Source organism: Ammodytes marinus (genome assembly GCF_949987685.1).
Source record: "Ammodytes marinus genome assembly, chromosome: 7".
Classification (NCBI taxonomy): Eukaryota; Metazoa; Chordata; class Actinopteri; order Uranoscopiformes; family Ammodytidae; genus Ammodytes; species Ammodytes marinus.
Window position 1 is genome coordinate 10,606,620 of NC_137211.1, and position 12,453 is coordinate 10,619,072.

The 12,453-nt window shown below is 40.4% G+C and overlaps 1 protein-coding gene across 1 annotated transcript; it reads left to right on the forward strand.

Annotated features, from left to right (window-relative positions):
* The first annotated feature begins 271 nt into the window (after nucleotides 1–271).
* On the forward strand, nucleotides 272–10,440 carry slc25a33 (solute carrier family 25 member 33). Its single transcript, XM_080030385.1, has 7 exons — nucleotides 272–475; nucleotides 2,183–2,359; nucleotides 5,204–5,281; nucleotides 6,456–6,556; nucleotides 6,934–7,000; nucleotides 8,289–8,569; nucleotides 8,675–10,440. The coding sequence occupies exons 1-7, from the start codon at nucleotides 435–437 to the stop codon at nucleotides 8,872–8,874; spliced, it is 945 nt and encodes a 314-aa protein (XP_079886511.1). The 5' UTR covers nucleotides 272–434; the 3' UTR covers nucleotides 8,875–10,440.
* The last annotated feature ends 2,013 nt before the right edge of the window (nucleotides 10,441–12,453 follow it).

A 12,453-nucleotide genomic window follows, 5' to 3' on the forward strand; every position in this document is an offset into this window, starting at 1 on the left:
CCATTTCGCACAAATGCAACAATGTCAATATTTTTCACACATTTTACGCTGAAACAAGTAAAGGTCAGAAGTGACAACAACAGTTCAAAGTGTCAGTGTTCAGGAGTTTTTTCTTGCTGGCAGCGTAGGCTAATCATTGTGCAACAACTTTGAGGAAAAGGACACGGTCAGGTGGCTGACATCTGCGCCTTGCCTACGTCACGGACAACACCCCCGACCAGCCCTCGCTCTGACGTAACGTGAGCAGCAGGTCACCCTTCGGCTCGGCGCTCCGCTGACAGCAGCTCCACCGTGCCACCGGCAGAGGGTTAGGCCAACCGCAGCACAGTGGAATCATAAAGTAGTCGCTTTGCTTTTCCTCCTCTTCCATTCAAAAGCATTTTGTACATTTTAACTTTAAGAAGAGTATGGTAATTGTCTGAGAAAGAGAGAAGATGGCGCAGAGAGACACGTTACTGCATCTCTTCGCTGGGGGGTGAGTCTCTTTACAATTTATTAATAACCCAAAGCATATTAGGTTGTGAGGTGGCATTGGGGTTCACACGGTGTGTGTTACATAACCACGCTGAAGAGTCTTTTTGAAAAAAGCAAGTCAATTTAACGCACTTTCGGCATTTAAAGAGCCGCTAGCCGGCATGCTAATATTAATGAGAGCTAGGTCGTGTTAGCACAGCACGGGCTGTCGAGTGTAGTTGTGTTAGATATGCGTTTATTTCCCCTTATTCTGACTAATTAAAGCTGTGAAATGACTGGGGGAATATAAACACGTATATTTGTGTTAACTGTTACATTTCAAACCAATAACCGAGCTAATGTCGAGAACAAGAAACCGGCCGGTGTTACAGCTCAGTATTTGTTTCCATCAACGGAAGTTCGCTAATGCTTGGTAGCTGCCGTTAGCTAGCAACATATCACTGAAAGCTGTCTGTTTTCCGCACTGCAGTGAACAACAGCGTTATGTTTCGAATAATACGCCAAATAATAACAACAATGCACTCAAACCTGACGCTACTAGAATGTGAGTTAGCGGGTTTTTTTTTACTGCTGGCCGTGTCGCAGTCACCGGAGTCGTTAGCCTTTGGGTACGTGATGTCCTTCGGTTGTTATGTAACACTGGAGCACACGGTATCGCAGGCTCCAAGCCAGCAATACCGACCATTCAAAACCCACCACCTGATCGAGGAATGCTATTTGTATACTCCGAATAATTATTTTCCAGCACTGTAAAATAAAAATTAGACCTGGATGACCCGCAGTCCACGTTAAGGTCACGTCACATTTATACAGCATTGGCTTATTCAGAATGACGCCATTATACCCTTGAAGTGAGGTTATTGCCCCATTTTAGCTCTAAACAAAGATGAATGCGAAATCAGTCAAGGTGGAACTATGTTGATCACTTCGTTTTTGGCAGTCTTGAACCTTTTTCGAGGAAGAAATTATGTCTAATTTTCCAGGAAGCAATTCCTGAAAACCAGCTGTGCTTGTAAGACTGCCTTTGGTCGAACTGTGTGAACTGTCTTCTTTTTATTTTTTTTTAACACACCTGTCATTTAACCATTCCCCTGGATTTCTTATCTCTTGTGGTCTGTGGTCATGGCCACAACAACACATTATGTCAACAACACTGCAGCACGTCTATTTGTTTGTCAAAGTAAGTTATGCAATGTCTAAAAACCAGAGTAAGATCTTCTCACTATGGACAGCTGGGTCAGGTGGATTGCTTTTACTAGGATGTTTGACTGTCCTTCAGACACAGTTAGACACTGAGGTTAGTCTAATCTGTTCCAGACTTCTAATTTGTCACTGTCTGATCAGGTTATAGATCTAGTCAATAGAGGATTTACCAGCGAGTGAGATTTGTAAAGAAGTATAAACAAATTAATTGTGAATGTTAGCTGGTATTTAAAGGCTGCCTTTCGTCTGGCAAACAACTCTTTCCAAGAGCAATTACAGTGTCTGAGCAAAAAGAATGACCGTGCACCAGATGTGCTGGGTTAACCCTGAGTATTTCCATTGCAGAGCAAGAGATTGGTCCATTGACCATAATTATTCATTACACTTGGCCAGTACCTCCTAAGTTGTGTTATAACAGTAGGCATCTCATCCACACTGCCTACATTTGCAAGATCTTAAAAATCCTAAAGCCTGTAATCCTCATTTTTGTGTGATCAATTTGCAGGTGTAGTGGTACGGTGGGAGCCATCGTGACCTGCCCCCTGGAGGTGTTGAAGACACGGTTGCAGTCCTCGAGCCTTGGTGCTCTCAGACCTGTCTTCCAGGTCCAGCTGGGCACCCTTAGCGGCACCGGGGTTATCCGACCGGGAACTGTTACACCAGGGCTGCTGCAGGTCCTACGGTAAGATGTTTTTTTATGTTGATGTCAGGTAGCTGTTGATGCAGCACGCTGTGTGGGCTGTCCCTTAGGCATTGGTATTTTTCTACCTGCAAACAAAGTATTCCCTACCTCCAAGCTAATGAGACCTGCTAATGAGACCTGCCATGTAGGGACTGGCATAATTGTTAGCTGCTGACTTTTGTAGTTACATGAACCTTTGAGTATTACTCTGCAAATACCTCTCTTTTTGTGTCTGATTTTTGTTTGGCTTAGTTGTATAAGGCAAGTACTTATAGATCTACAGGTCCTTCTCAAAAAATTAGCATATTGATTATTTTCCATAATGTAATGATAATAATTGAACTTTCATATATTTTAGATTCATTGCACACCAACTGAAATATTTCAGGTCTTTTGTTGTTTTAATACTGATGATTTTGGCATACAGCTCATGAAAACCCCAAATTTCTATCTCAAAAAATTAGCATATCATGAAAAGGTACTCTAAACGAGCTCTTAACCTAATCATCTGAATCAACTAATTAACTCTAAACACCTGCAAAAGATTCCTGAGGCTTTTAAAAACTCCCAGCCTGGTTCATTACTCAAAACCGCAATCATGGGTAAGACTGCCGACCTGACTGCTGTCCAGAAGGCTATCATTGACACCCTCAAGCAAGAGGGTAAGACACAGAAATAAATTTCTGAGCGAATAGGCTGTTCCCAGAGTGCTGTATCAAGGCACCTCAGTGGGAAGTCTGTGGGAAGGAAAAAGTGTGGCAGAAAACGCTGCACAACCAGAAGAGGTGACCGGACCCTGAGGAGGATTGTGGAGAAGGGCCGATTCCAGACCTTGGGGGACCTGCGGAAGCAGTGGACTGAGTCTGGAGTAGAAACATCCAGAGCCACCGTGCACAGGCGTGTGCAGGAAATGGGCTACAGGTGCCGCATTCCCCAGGTCAAGCCACTTTTGAACCAGAAACAGCGGCAGAAGCGCCTGACCTGGGCTACAGAGAAGAAGCACTGGACTGTTGCTCAGTGGTCCAAAGTACTTTTTTCGGATGAAAGCAAATTTTGCATGTCATTCGGAAATCAAGGTGCCAGAGTCTGGAGGAAGACTGTGGAGAAGGAAATGCCAAAATGCCTGAAGTCCAGTGTCAAGTACCCACAGTCAGTGATGGTCTGGGGTGCCATGTCAGCTGCTGGTGTTGGTCCGCTGTGTTTTATCAAAGGCAGGGTCAATGCAGCTAGCTATCAGGAGATTTTGGAGCACTTCATGCTTCCATCTGCTGAAAAGCTTTATGGAGATGAAGATTTCATTTTTCAACAAGACCTGGCACCTGCTCACAGTGCCAAAACCACTGGTAAATGGTTTACTGACCATGGTATTACTGTGCTCAATTGGCCTGCCAACTCTCCTGACCTGAACCCCATAGAGAATCTGTGGGATATTGTGAAGAGGAAGTTGAGAGACACCAGACCCAACACTGTGGATGAGCTTAAGGCCGCTATCGAAGCATCCTGGGCCTCCATAACACCTCAGCAGTGCCACAGGCTGATTGCCTCCATGCCACGCCGCATTGAAGCAGTCATTTCTGCGAAAGGATTCCCGACCAAGTATTGAGTGCATAACTGAACATAATTATTTGAAGGTTGACTTTTTTGTATTAAAAACACTTTTCTTTTATTGATCGGATGAAATATGCTAATTTTGAGATAGGGATTTTTGGTTTTTCTTTACTTTTTTGCCAAAATCATCAATATTAAAACAATAAACTACTTCAGTTGTGTGTAATGAATCTAAAATATATGAAAGTCTAATGTTTATCAGTACATTACAGAAAATATTGAACTTTATCACAATATGCTAATTTTTTGAGAAGGACCTGTATATGGGGAGAGTCGAGTCGAGACGTGATTTCAGTCCATGTAAATACTTCACACAGCCTGTGTAACTGCTTAAAATGAAGGCCTCTATTCCAGTTCTACATAAAGTGAGGATTAAGTTCACAGTATCTTTTTTGAATTCCTGCTGTATATTATATATAAGTTTTTTGTGATGGCCATTGAAGGTAGCCCTTATATGACTCTGCTTAGGTTGGGGAAGACTAGAAGTAGCCCCAGTGAGCCCATGAAGGCGGGACAGCTTTAACGAGGGGGGCTGCGTGAGGGGTTATGTTACACTCATATGACTGGGTACATGGATTGAATCGGTCTGGCCTGGTGTCAGCTGTAGCTGTAACAGGTTTTAAAAGTTTCACATGCCTCAGTCTGTCATGCTCCCACGCTAGTTTTTCAACATACTTAAGCTGACACAAATAGATTTTAGATAAGCGTTATGTGATATTCATCATGGATCATTAAACCCCTTCTGCATTCAAGAAAGCCATTGTTATTGGATACTAATTTGAGCTAAAAAGAGGTAATTATTGTGTTTTTTTAGGGGGAGGGGGGCAATAGCTTGAACACGTCCTGAGGGGTGAGGTGAGGTGTGCATTACAGAAACCAAGACATTGCAGTTGTACCCTCCCCCTTGGCTTGGCTCGGCTCTGGTCATCTGGAGAAAGTTGTTACTAACCAAAGAGCTTGAAAAAAAAAACGGTCTTGGGACGTGGCTGACGTGACAAGTGAAGCACTGCAGAGGGAACTGGGTTCCTGGTTTAAAAAAAAAGAAGCAACAGCAGCTTGAGTGAACAGGACTGGTTTTATACGTAAGATGATTGCAGGAGGGAGTTGCAAACTCATCCCCCTATTAGTTCTAGGGAAAATCCTACACAGACATTTTGCTGCAAGATATCTGTGTAGGAATGAAACTCTGTTGAATGAATATATTAATGATTGATTTGGTGTCTTATTTTGTTTCAGATCAATTCTAGAAAAAGAAGGACCCCGATCGCTTTTCCGTGGTCTGGGTCCCAACCTCGTTGGCGTGGCTCCCTCAAGGTAGGCCTACAGTAAAATTTGCATCTACAAATTTGAGTTGCTCAGTTTTATCTTCCTTGTCCTTCTCCCCGCCATCCTTACCTAGTGCAGATTTGTTTAACAAAGTCCTGGAATCATGTGGCAATCTCGTAGTTAATGATACTTGCCTGTCCATGTAAGTGATGGCACACAATAAAGTGCCTTTGTTTTCAAAAACACAAAAAAAAAGTAGCTGCTAAGAATGCCTGTCTCTTTCACACAGTGCATATCACGGCCACTAACCAAATAAACCGAAAAGGAGGTGGCTGTGTTTATATTTTTCACTTTAATGGTTGAAAGCTTTAACTGACTCTATAAACAGGAAGCCGATGTCATGACAACAACTTCCCCATGCCCGCCACCCCACCCATCCAGGCTTACAGAGTTCTCTTTAAGTCAGCTGTTCTATTATTATCAAACTTTCTTAACTCAAGACAAGAACAAGAACTGAGTTTTTGATTCACATGGTTTAACAAAGCAAAGTGCTCAGGGATAATAATTGATCTGTTTTTTAATTTGTGTGTGAAACTTTAACACCGAGTCACAACAGATGGTTCTTCAGTCTTACTGGTACACCTGGTGACTTTTCTATTTCACCTTTGTCCTGTTTTAAGTGTCAACAAATCATCAGTACTTTGCCCCATGTCCTCATGTTTGGTAATCTCCAAAGTAAAGCCTTTGATACGACAGAAGTATAACATAAAAAGAGTAGTTCCATTTTACAAAAATATGTTGATTAGACTTTAGGATGTTTAAAAGGTCATTGGTTACATTCCCAATAGTTAATGAGTATCTGCAGTGGCGATCCGTTGCTCAGTAATTCAACTGCCCCTGCATTCGACCGGCCAACTTTGACTGGCTCAACTTCAGTGCAGCACTGTGGGCATACGTGGTGCCCAATGCTTATTCAGCCCATTCTGGTGCACTGACAGTGTGTTCCAGAAGCCAAGTTGAGAGAGCAGGCACCGGTGAACTGACTGATCTGGACACATTCTGTCAAAGGACAACACAAGTCCAAATAGAATCGTTTTCATAATCGCCCCACTGTCATAAAGCCACATTCACATATTGAAAATGCATTCCTGTTTAAGCCCTGTGTGTTACTTTTTACATTTGCATTTGTTTGAAGGTCTTACCAGTTTGTTCTCTGTTTCAGAGCCATTTACTTTGCTGCATACTCGAAATCTAAAGAGGTGTTCAATGGGCTGTTTGTCCCTAATAGTGGACCGGTGCACATGTCCTCTGCTGGTGTTGCAGGTGAGCTGTCTGCATGTTAGTTTTTTTATGGACATAAAAGGCTGTAAATCGTAAGGCAATCCTGTGCCCTGCAAAAATAGTATTTCTTAAGCTTATTGGCTTTGTCTACGTGGGAATAAAATAACAGAATGCCAACATGAATATTTTGAAGTCTATGAAGTGAAAATTGTGTGCTTAGAAAGTCTGTATTTACTATGTGGCATATCAGACTGCATTTTAATACTTTGCAGATATTTATGATGTTGGCTGTGTGATTGCACTTTAATTCCTTTTAGTGAGGTTGAGAAAACACTTTTATCGTTAAAACTTTGAATAACATTGAGGGGATGAAGTGAATCTCATAAACTGAACATGCTTCTTGTGTCCGCCTTCCTCAGCTTTCTTTACCAACTCCCTGATGAATCCCGTCTGGATGGTCAAGACCAGGATGCAGTTGGAAAAAAAGTGTGTACACTCATAATTTCACCTGCCCCATTTGTAATTAGATTATCAGCTCTAGACTGACCATAGATCAGATTCTGTTTTTGAGCTGTGTAAAACAATCTGACTTCTTTTAGGGACTTAGCAGATGGGAAGGTATCCAGTCTAGTGTGACCTTTAATGGAGCCCGCCTTTATAGCACTGTCCTTGGGTTTTGCAGTGTTGGGCTGAGCGTGTGACCTGGCTCCATAAATACACAGTGGTAGTGACGCACTGTCGTGCTTGCAGAAGAAGAGTCTATATTTACCTTACCAAGTACAGGGCAGAAGTCTCATTTGAGACCAGAAGAACAAGTCTGTTCACCCCGTCTTTTAAAACACACCCAACACTTTAAAAATGATTGGGGGAAAAGGTTGAATAAGTTCAAATTAAATTCAGTTAAGTTTATACTAGTCACTCATTTAAATCAATAAGGAAACCCCAGTTTGTTACGTGCTTCCTTTTTATAGGGTTCAAAGTCGACTCGGTAAAAAATTAACAGGTTCCATTTTTGATTATTAATCAAATAGAAAATACCAAGACACTTAGGGAAAACTGTTTGCTTTTTTTAAACTGTATACTATGACTGAAACTGGTTGTGGGGCTTTTTGGGCTCTGGTATCTCGGGCATTCATTATTTTTTGGCACTTCGTAGACTTAATGGTTTATTGATTAAAGGAGTAGCTTTTTGCCTCAATCTCCTGCTCAAGAAAAGGCGACTGAAACCATCCCTCTAACTGCGTGCATTTTTTATGAAGAAATGGGCAAAGGTCACTCATTCAGGTTAATTTAGCTCAAATACTAGTAGACAAGGGGAATGTTAGCCTGCCTCTGCTAACAGTTAGAAGATAACCTAAACTGATCACTAAACACTCCTGTATGCTTGTTGAGACGTTATGTTTTTTGCCACGTCATGTTGCACTCCACAGTTTTACACTTGTCATTTCATAACAAAATACATACTGGAAGGAAACTGGGGACTGCCAGTGACAGTGAAGTTAGTTTGAAGTTGAGACGAGAAGACCTACTGTAGCTGATGAACATCTGTCGAATATCCAACTTCAAACTAACTCCATTGCGGTTTCGTATTAGAGAGCTGTCACTGGCAGTCCCCGGTTTCCTTCCAGTATGTATTTGATAAGGAAATGACAAAGTGTAAAAGTAAAGAGTGCAACATAACGTGGCAAAAAAGCTTCAAATGAAAACTGTTACTATTCCTTTAATAGAAGAATGTGAATTTTGGCACTAAGCTGGACCTATTTGACTTTTTTAGAGCCAAAGGAGAGAAGAAGATGAACGCACTGCAGTGTGCCCGCTATGTTCACAAAACAGAAGGGATTCGGGGCTTCTACCGAGGCTTGACTGCATCTTATGCCGGCATCTCGGAGACCATGATCTGCTTCCTCATCTACGAGACACTGAAGAAACACCTCGCCAAGAGCAAATACTCTTCCCCAAATAATGAGGGGGAGAAAAGAGCGTCAGACTTTCTGGGCCTGATGATGGCAGCTGCTTTTTCAAAGGGTTGTGCGTCATGCATAGCCTACCCACATGGTAAACATTCACATTCACTGTTTGTCTTTTGCAAAACAATAGCCAAGTGTCTGAGAGACTTATTTCTTTAAATAACTCATCTGGTTTTTTGTTGTGTCTCCACAGAGGTCATTCGGACGAGGCTGCGAGAGGAGGGCAGCAAGTACAAGTATTTCTTCCAGACTGGGCGGTTGGTAGCGTTGGAGGAGGGCTATGCAGCTTTTTATAGAGGACTCATTCCACAACTAATTAGACAAATCCCTAACACGGCCATCGTCCTCTCCTCGTATGAACTGATTGTCCATCTGCTGGGAGAATCCAAGTGAAGAAGTGCTTGAAAGTCAGGTTTTTTCCTGAAGAACAATGGATGCCCCACAAAACCTAATGGGCAAGAGACATTTGAAAATGCATCACATCTATTTTTTTTATTTTTATTAAATGTTGTGCTACAGAGACTTTTATGGTGGAAATGAAGCAGGTTGTACTGTTATCCAAAGAGCTCAACACATTATGTTATTGAAAGCTTGTCGTTAGGAGTTTATCAGAATAACGCAGGAGGTCGTGGTACTATTATTTATCCAAACCTGTGAAAAAAAGAGGTCATCTTCCTAGAGGACTAGTGTTAAGTTAACTAAATTATTTTATGTTTTGTTATTTTATAAAGGTGTGTTTGTTCTCTTTTATCAGTGGTAAATGTACCAACACAAAGTACTACAGGTTGACTCATTTAGGTATTGATGAAAAGTAATTCAGAGAAAGTGCTTGTTCTACTGTTGTACCTTGGATTGTAAAGACCTTAGAGATTTCTGTATCGAAAGGACAGGGTGAGCGTTTTGAAGTTTGAATTACAGAGACAATTTTTCATGAATGTAAATATCCACACATAAACACATACAGGCTTATCTGTATGTTTCCTCTGTGATAAAGAGTCACCTTTTACAATATAATGAGAACTTGGATGCTTATTTGACAAGTGGCTCAATAAATGCATCATTGAACTACATCTTTGTGTGGTTGACCATTATACTGAGTGTGAATGCTTGTGAAAAAACAAAATCTACCTTAACTCTATTGTAAGCACAAGAGTAGAGGAGAATTTTTTCACTGGAAGGATAGCTTAACAAATCCCAATATGCGAGGGACTAGGTAGCTGGTTCTGTTAAGTCCAAATATTCTCATTCATTCATTTTGTACCAGGTGACGACAATATTTGGCTGAACAAACTTTTTTTTTTAAAGAAACTGAATGGGTCTCTTTAGTCAGAGCATTCGTAAAATAATTGAAGTTGATTTCACTTTGGGGACTTGCATTTCTCGAGCCTCAGCAGTTATAACTGAAATGTACAGTAAAAGCTCTCCACTTGAAACCGTAATGGTGTCTGTGGATTCTACGTCTGGACATCAACGTGTGTTTTTCTTATGGTTTTCTTACAGAATTGAAGTTGCTCAATGTTTTTCTTGATTTCTTTAGTAATACATGATTCACCTGCAGCCACAGAGATGGAAGCAAATATTCCACATTTATGTCTGAACATATCATGACTATAAAAAGTATTCACCTCCTCCTTGGACTTTTTCCTGCTTTAATGTTTGACAAGCTGGAATCACTGTATATCAAATCGGGCTTTTGTGAGCCTTGTCAACATAAAAGATTACAGGAGGCCAAAGTGAAAGCAAAAGTGCATACAGTGGCCTAGATGTTCTGATATAAACTGCGATAGAAGTTCGTCAGTAGACTAAATCTAAAAGCACCAATTACAATCTTGAGTCGGTGTGTGTGTGTGTGATAGGTATAGGTTATATTAGTTTTACACCGTTATAAACTGCAATTTGTCCCCAACCATTGCATAAATGTCAAATTGTATTGGAATAAGGTGTCAACACATTTCAAGTGCTACCACAAAGTATGGATTGGATTATGGTCTAGACTCACGAGTTTGCCATATTTTTAAACACTTCTGTTTTGAAGCCTCTGTGGCTTTCACAGAAAATAAATTTTCTCTGTCAGACCGAAGCAGTTTTATAGGATGTGTTTGTATGTTGCTGGATACATTTTACACTCTGCCTTTAACGAGCCCTCCTGGCCGGGTGTGCCTCATTGAAGTGACTCAGTTCATGATGACCACAAGAGCATCACAGATACAAATTGGTCCTAATGTGAGGTAGCCTATGTAAAATGCCAACCAATTTGGTTACAGTTTAAACAGCCACCCTTTGGACACACAAAAGCATATAGTCATCTACAGCAGGAAACAAAAAATGCATTAGTCACTTGATGGTGTTTGACAACTCAGACATGAACCAGCAAAAAATGTCTTCCTGTTGCGGTTTCGGTTGACTCGATCCAAATTAACCCTCAAACTGGGAAGAACAGGCCAGTGACAAATACGTTGTTGGTAAGCAGCAGGAGAACTGTGCCACAATGAGACATATACTAACAAGGAGAACCACTTTCTATACATCATTGTTAAGAAAAGCTTTATATAAACCATTAACGAACAACCTTTGGGCTGCTAGGCTGTGAAAAAAACCTTTTCACTTGTGTTTCTCCAAACTGAGTCTAAAGTTTTTAGTTCGTTAACAATTCTGCAGGTTCAAATGATAGTCAATGAATGATAAATTAAATCAAAAACAACCAATCTGTATTTTTAGTATGAAATACCCCATTTGTGTTTCCTTGCTGAGCCAGGGCACATGGAGTATTACAAAGAGGTTTTTCTGTTATATTAAGGCTGCGATTTTCAAAGACACCCACAGTGGATGGATGTAATCAGGCCTTCACAAGTCAACTACAGATTTGACACGTTTTCACAAAAATTATGAAGTCAGTGTTCAGTTCTTTAGACTTACTCAGTCACAGTAGACCAGTGGTTTCTTTGAGAAAGAGGAAAAGGATGCAATTTAATGGCATTTAAACAGATTATATATGTTCATATATTTCCAGTTCTTTCTTTATATTGGTTAGACTTAATTAATTTTATATATATATATATATATATATATATATATATATATATATATATATATATATATATATATATATATGAATTTGAATTAGATTAAAAACACATTTTCTATATTAATTGGGTGGTTTGCCCGAATGTGGGACACTACCTCATATGAGACAGCTAAGGTCCAGAACATTTATCTCCTCTTCAGACACATGTTGATAGATAATATTGTTGTCAACTCTAAGCAGGGGTTCCCTGTCAATGACATCACATGACTTTTATTATATAGATTGGGGAGGGGCAAGAGGAAGTACACCATGTGAAGTTCAGACAAAGGTCAGTGACAAAGGTTTTAAAGGAAATCAATATAAGGCCATACATTTGTTATTAAACAAAACAATGTTCCCATTTGTTATCAAATTATCTTTATGATACAATTATGCATCAAAGCTGAATTTCCTATATTAACTCAATGCAATGTAGATCTATAACAGGTTATAGGCAATAATGGCAAAGCACAGAGCAGGGAGGAAGCCAGGGCAAGAAAAATATCGTAGGCTACTTATTTAAACCATCAAACTATGATCGTATAAGTTGGCCCAGTTGCATGAAGTTTGGTTTGTTTTATAGGTTTCTCTATGCATAATAAAGAAGACTGTCTCAGATTAGAGCGCACACTGTCCCCGATTAGAGCAAACACTTTTTCTTTAGCAATTTTGCACATGGAACAATATGTGCCATTTCTTCTCTGAGTATGATATCTGAATAATTTCTTCTGTTTTCATAGGCTAGGCACTATACCGACGTAATGGTAATATCGCACATACATTGCAAACATTGTCCCACTCCACATTAGGGCAATTCACCCCAATAGGCTATTTAGCCTACTACAAAGCCTACCTTATTAAATCAGAACGTATAGCCCACAAAGTTGGTTCGTTGGATCAATCGGGTT

What these genes read in the sequence shown, in the direction of transcription:
- slc25a33 (XM_080030385.1), top strand. Translation starts at nt 435, where the DNA reads ATGGCGCAGAGAGACACGTTACTGCATCTCTTCGCTGGGGG. An exon ending in CTGCATCTCTTCGCTGGGGG is followed by an intron (nt 476 to 2,182) that starts GTGAGTCTCTTT and finishes ATCAATTTGCAG; the next exon opens with GTGTAGTGGTACGGTGGGAG. An exon ending in GTCCTCTGCTGGTGTTGCAG is followed by an intron (nt 6,557 to 6,933) that starts GTGAGCTGTCTG and finishes CGCCTTCCTCAG; the next exon opens with CTTTCTTTACCAACTCCCTG.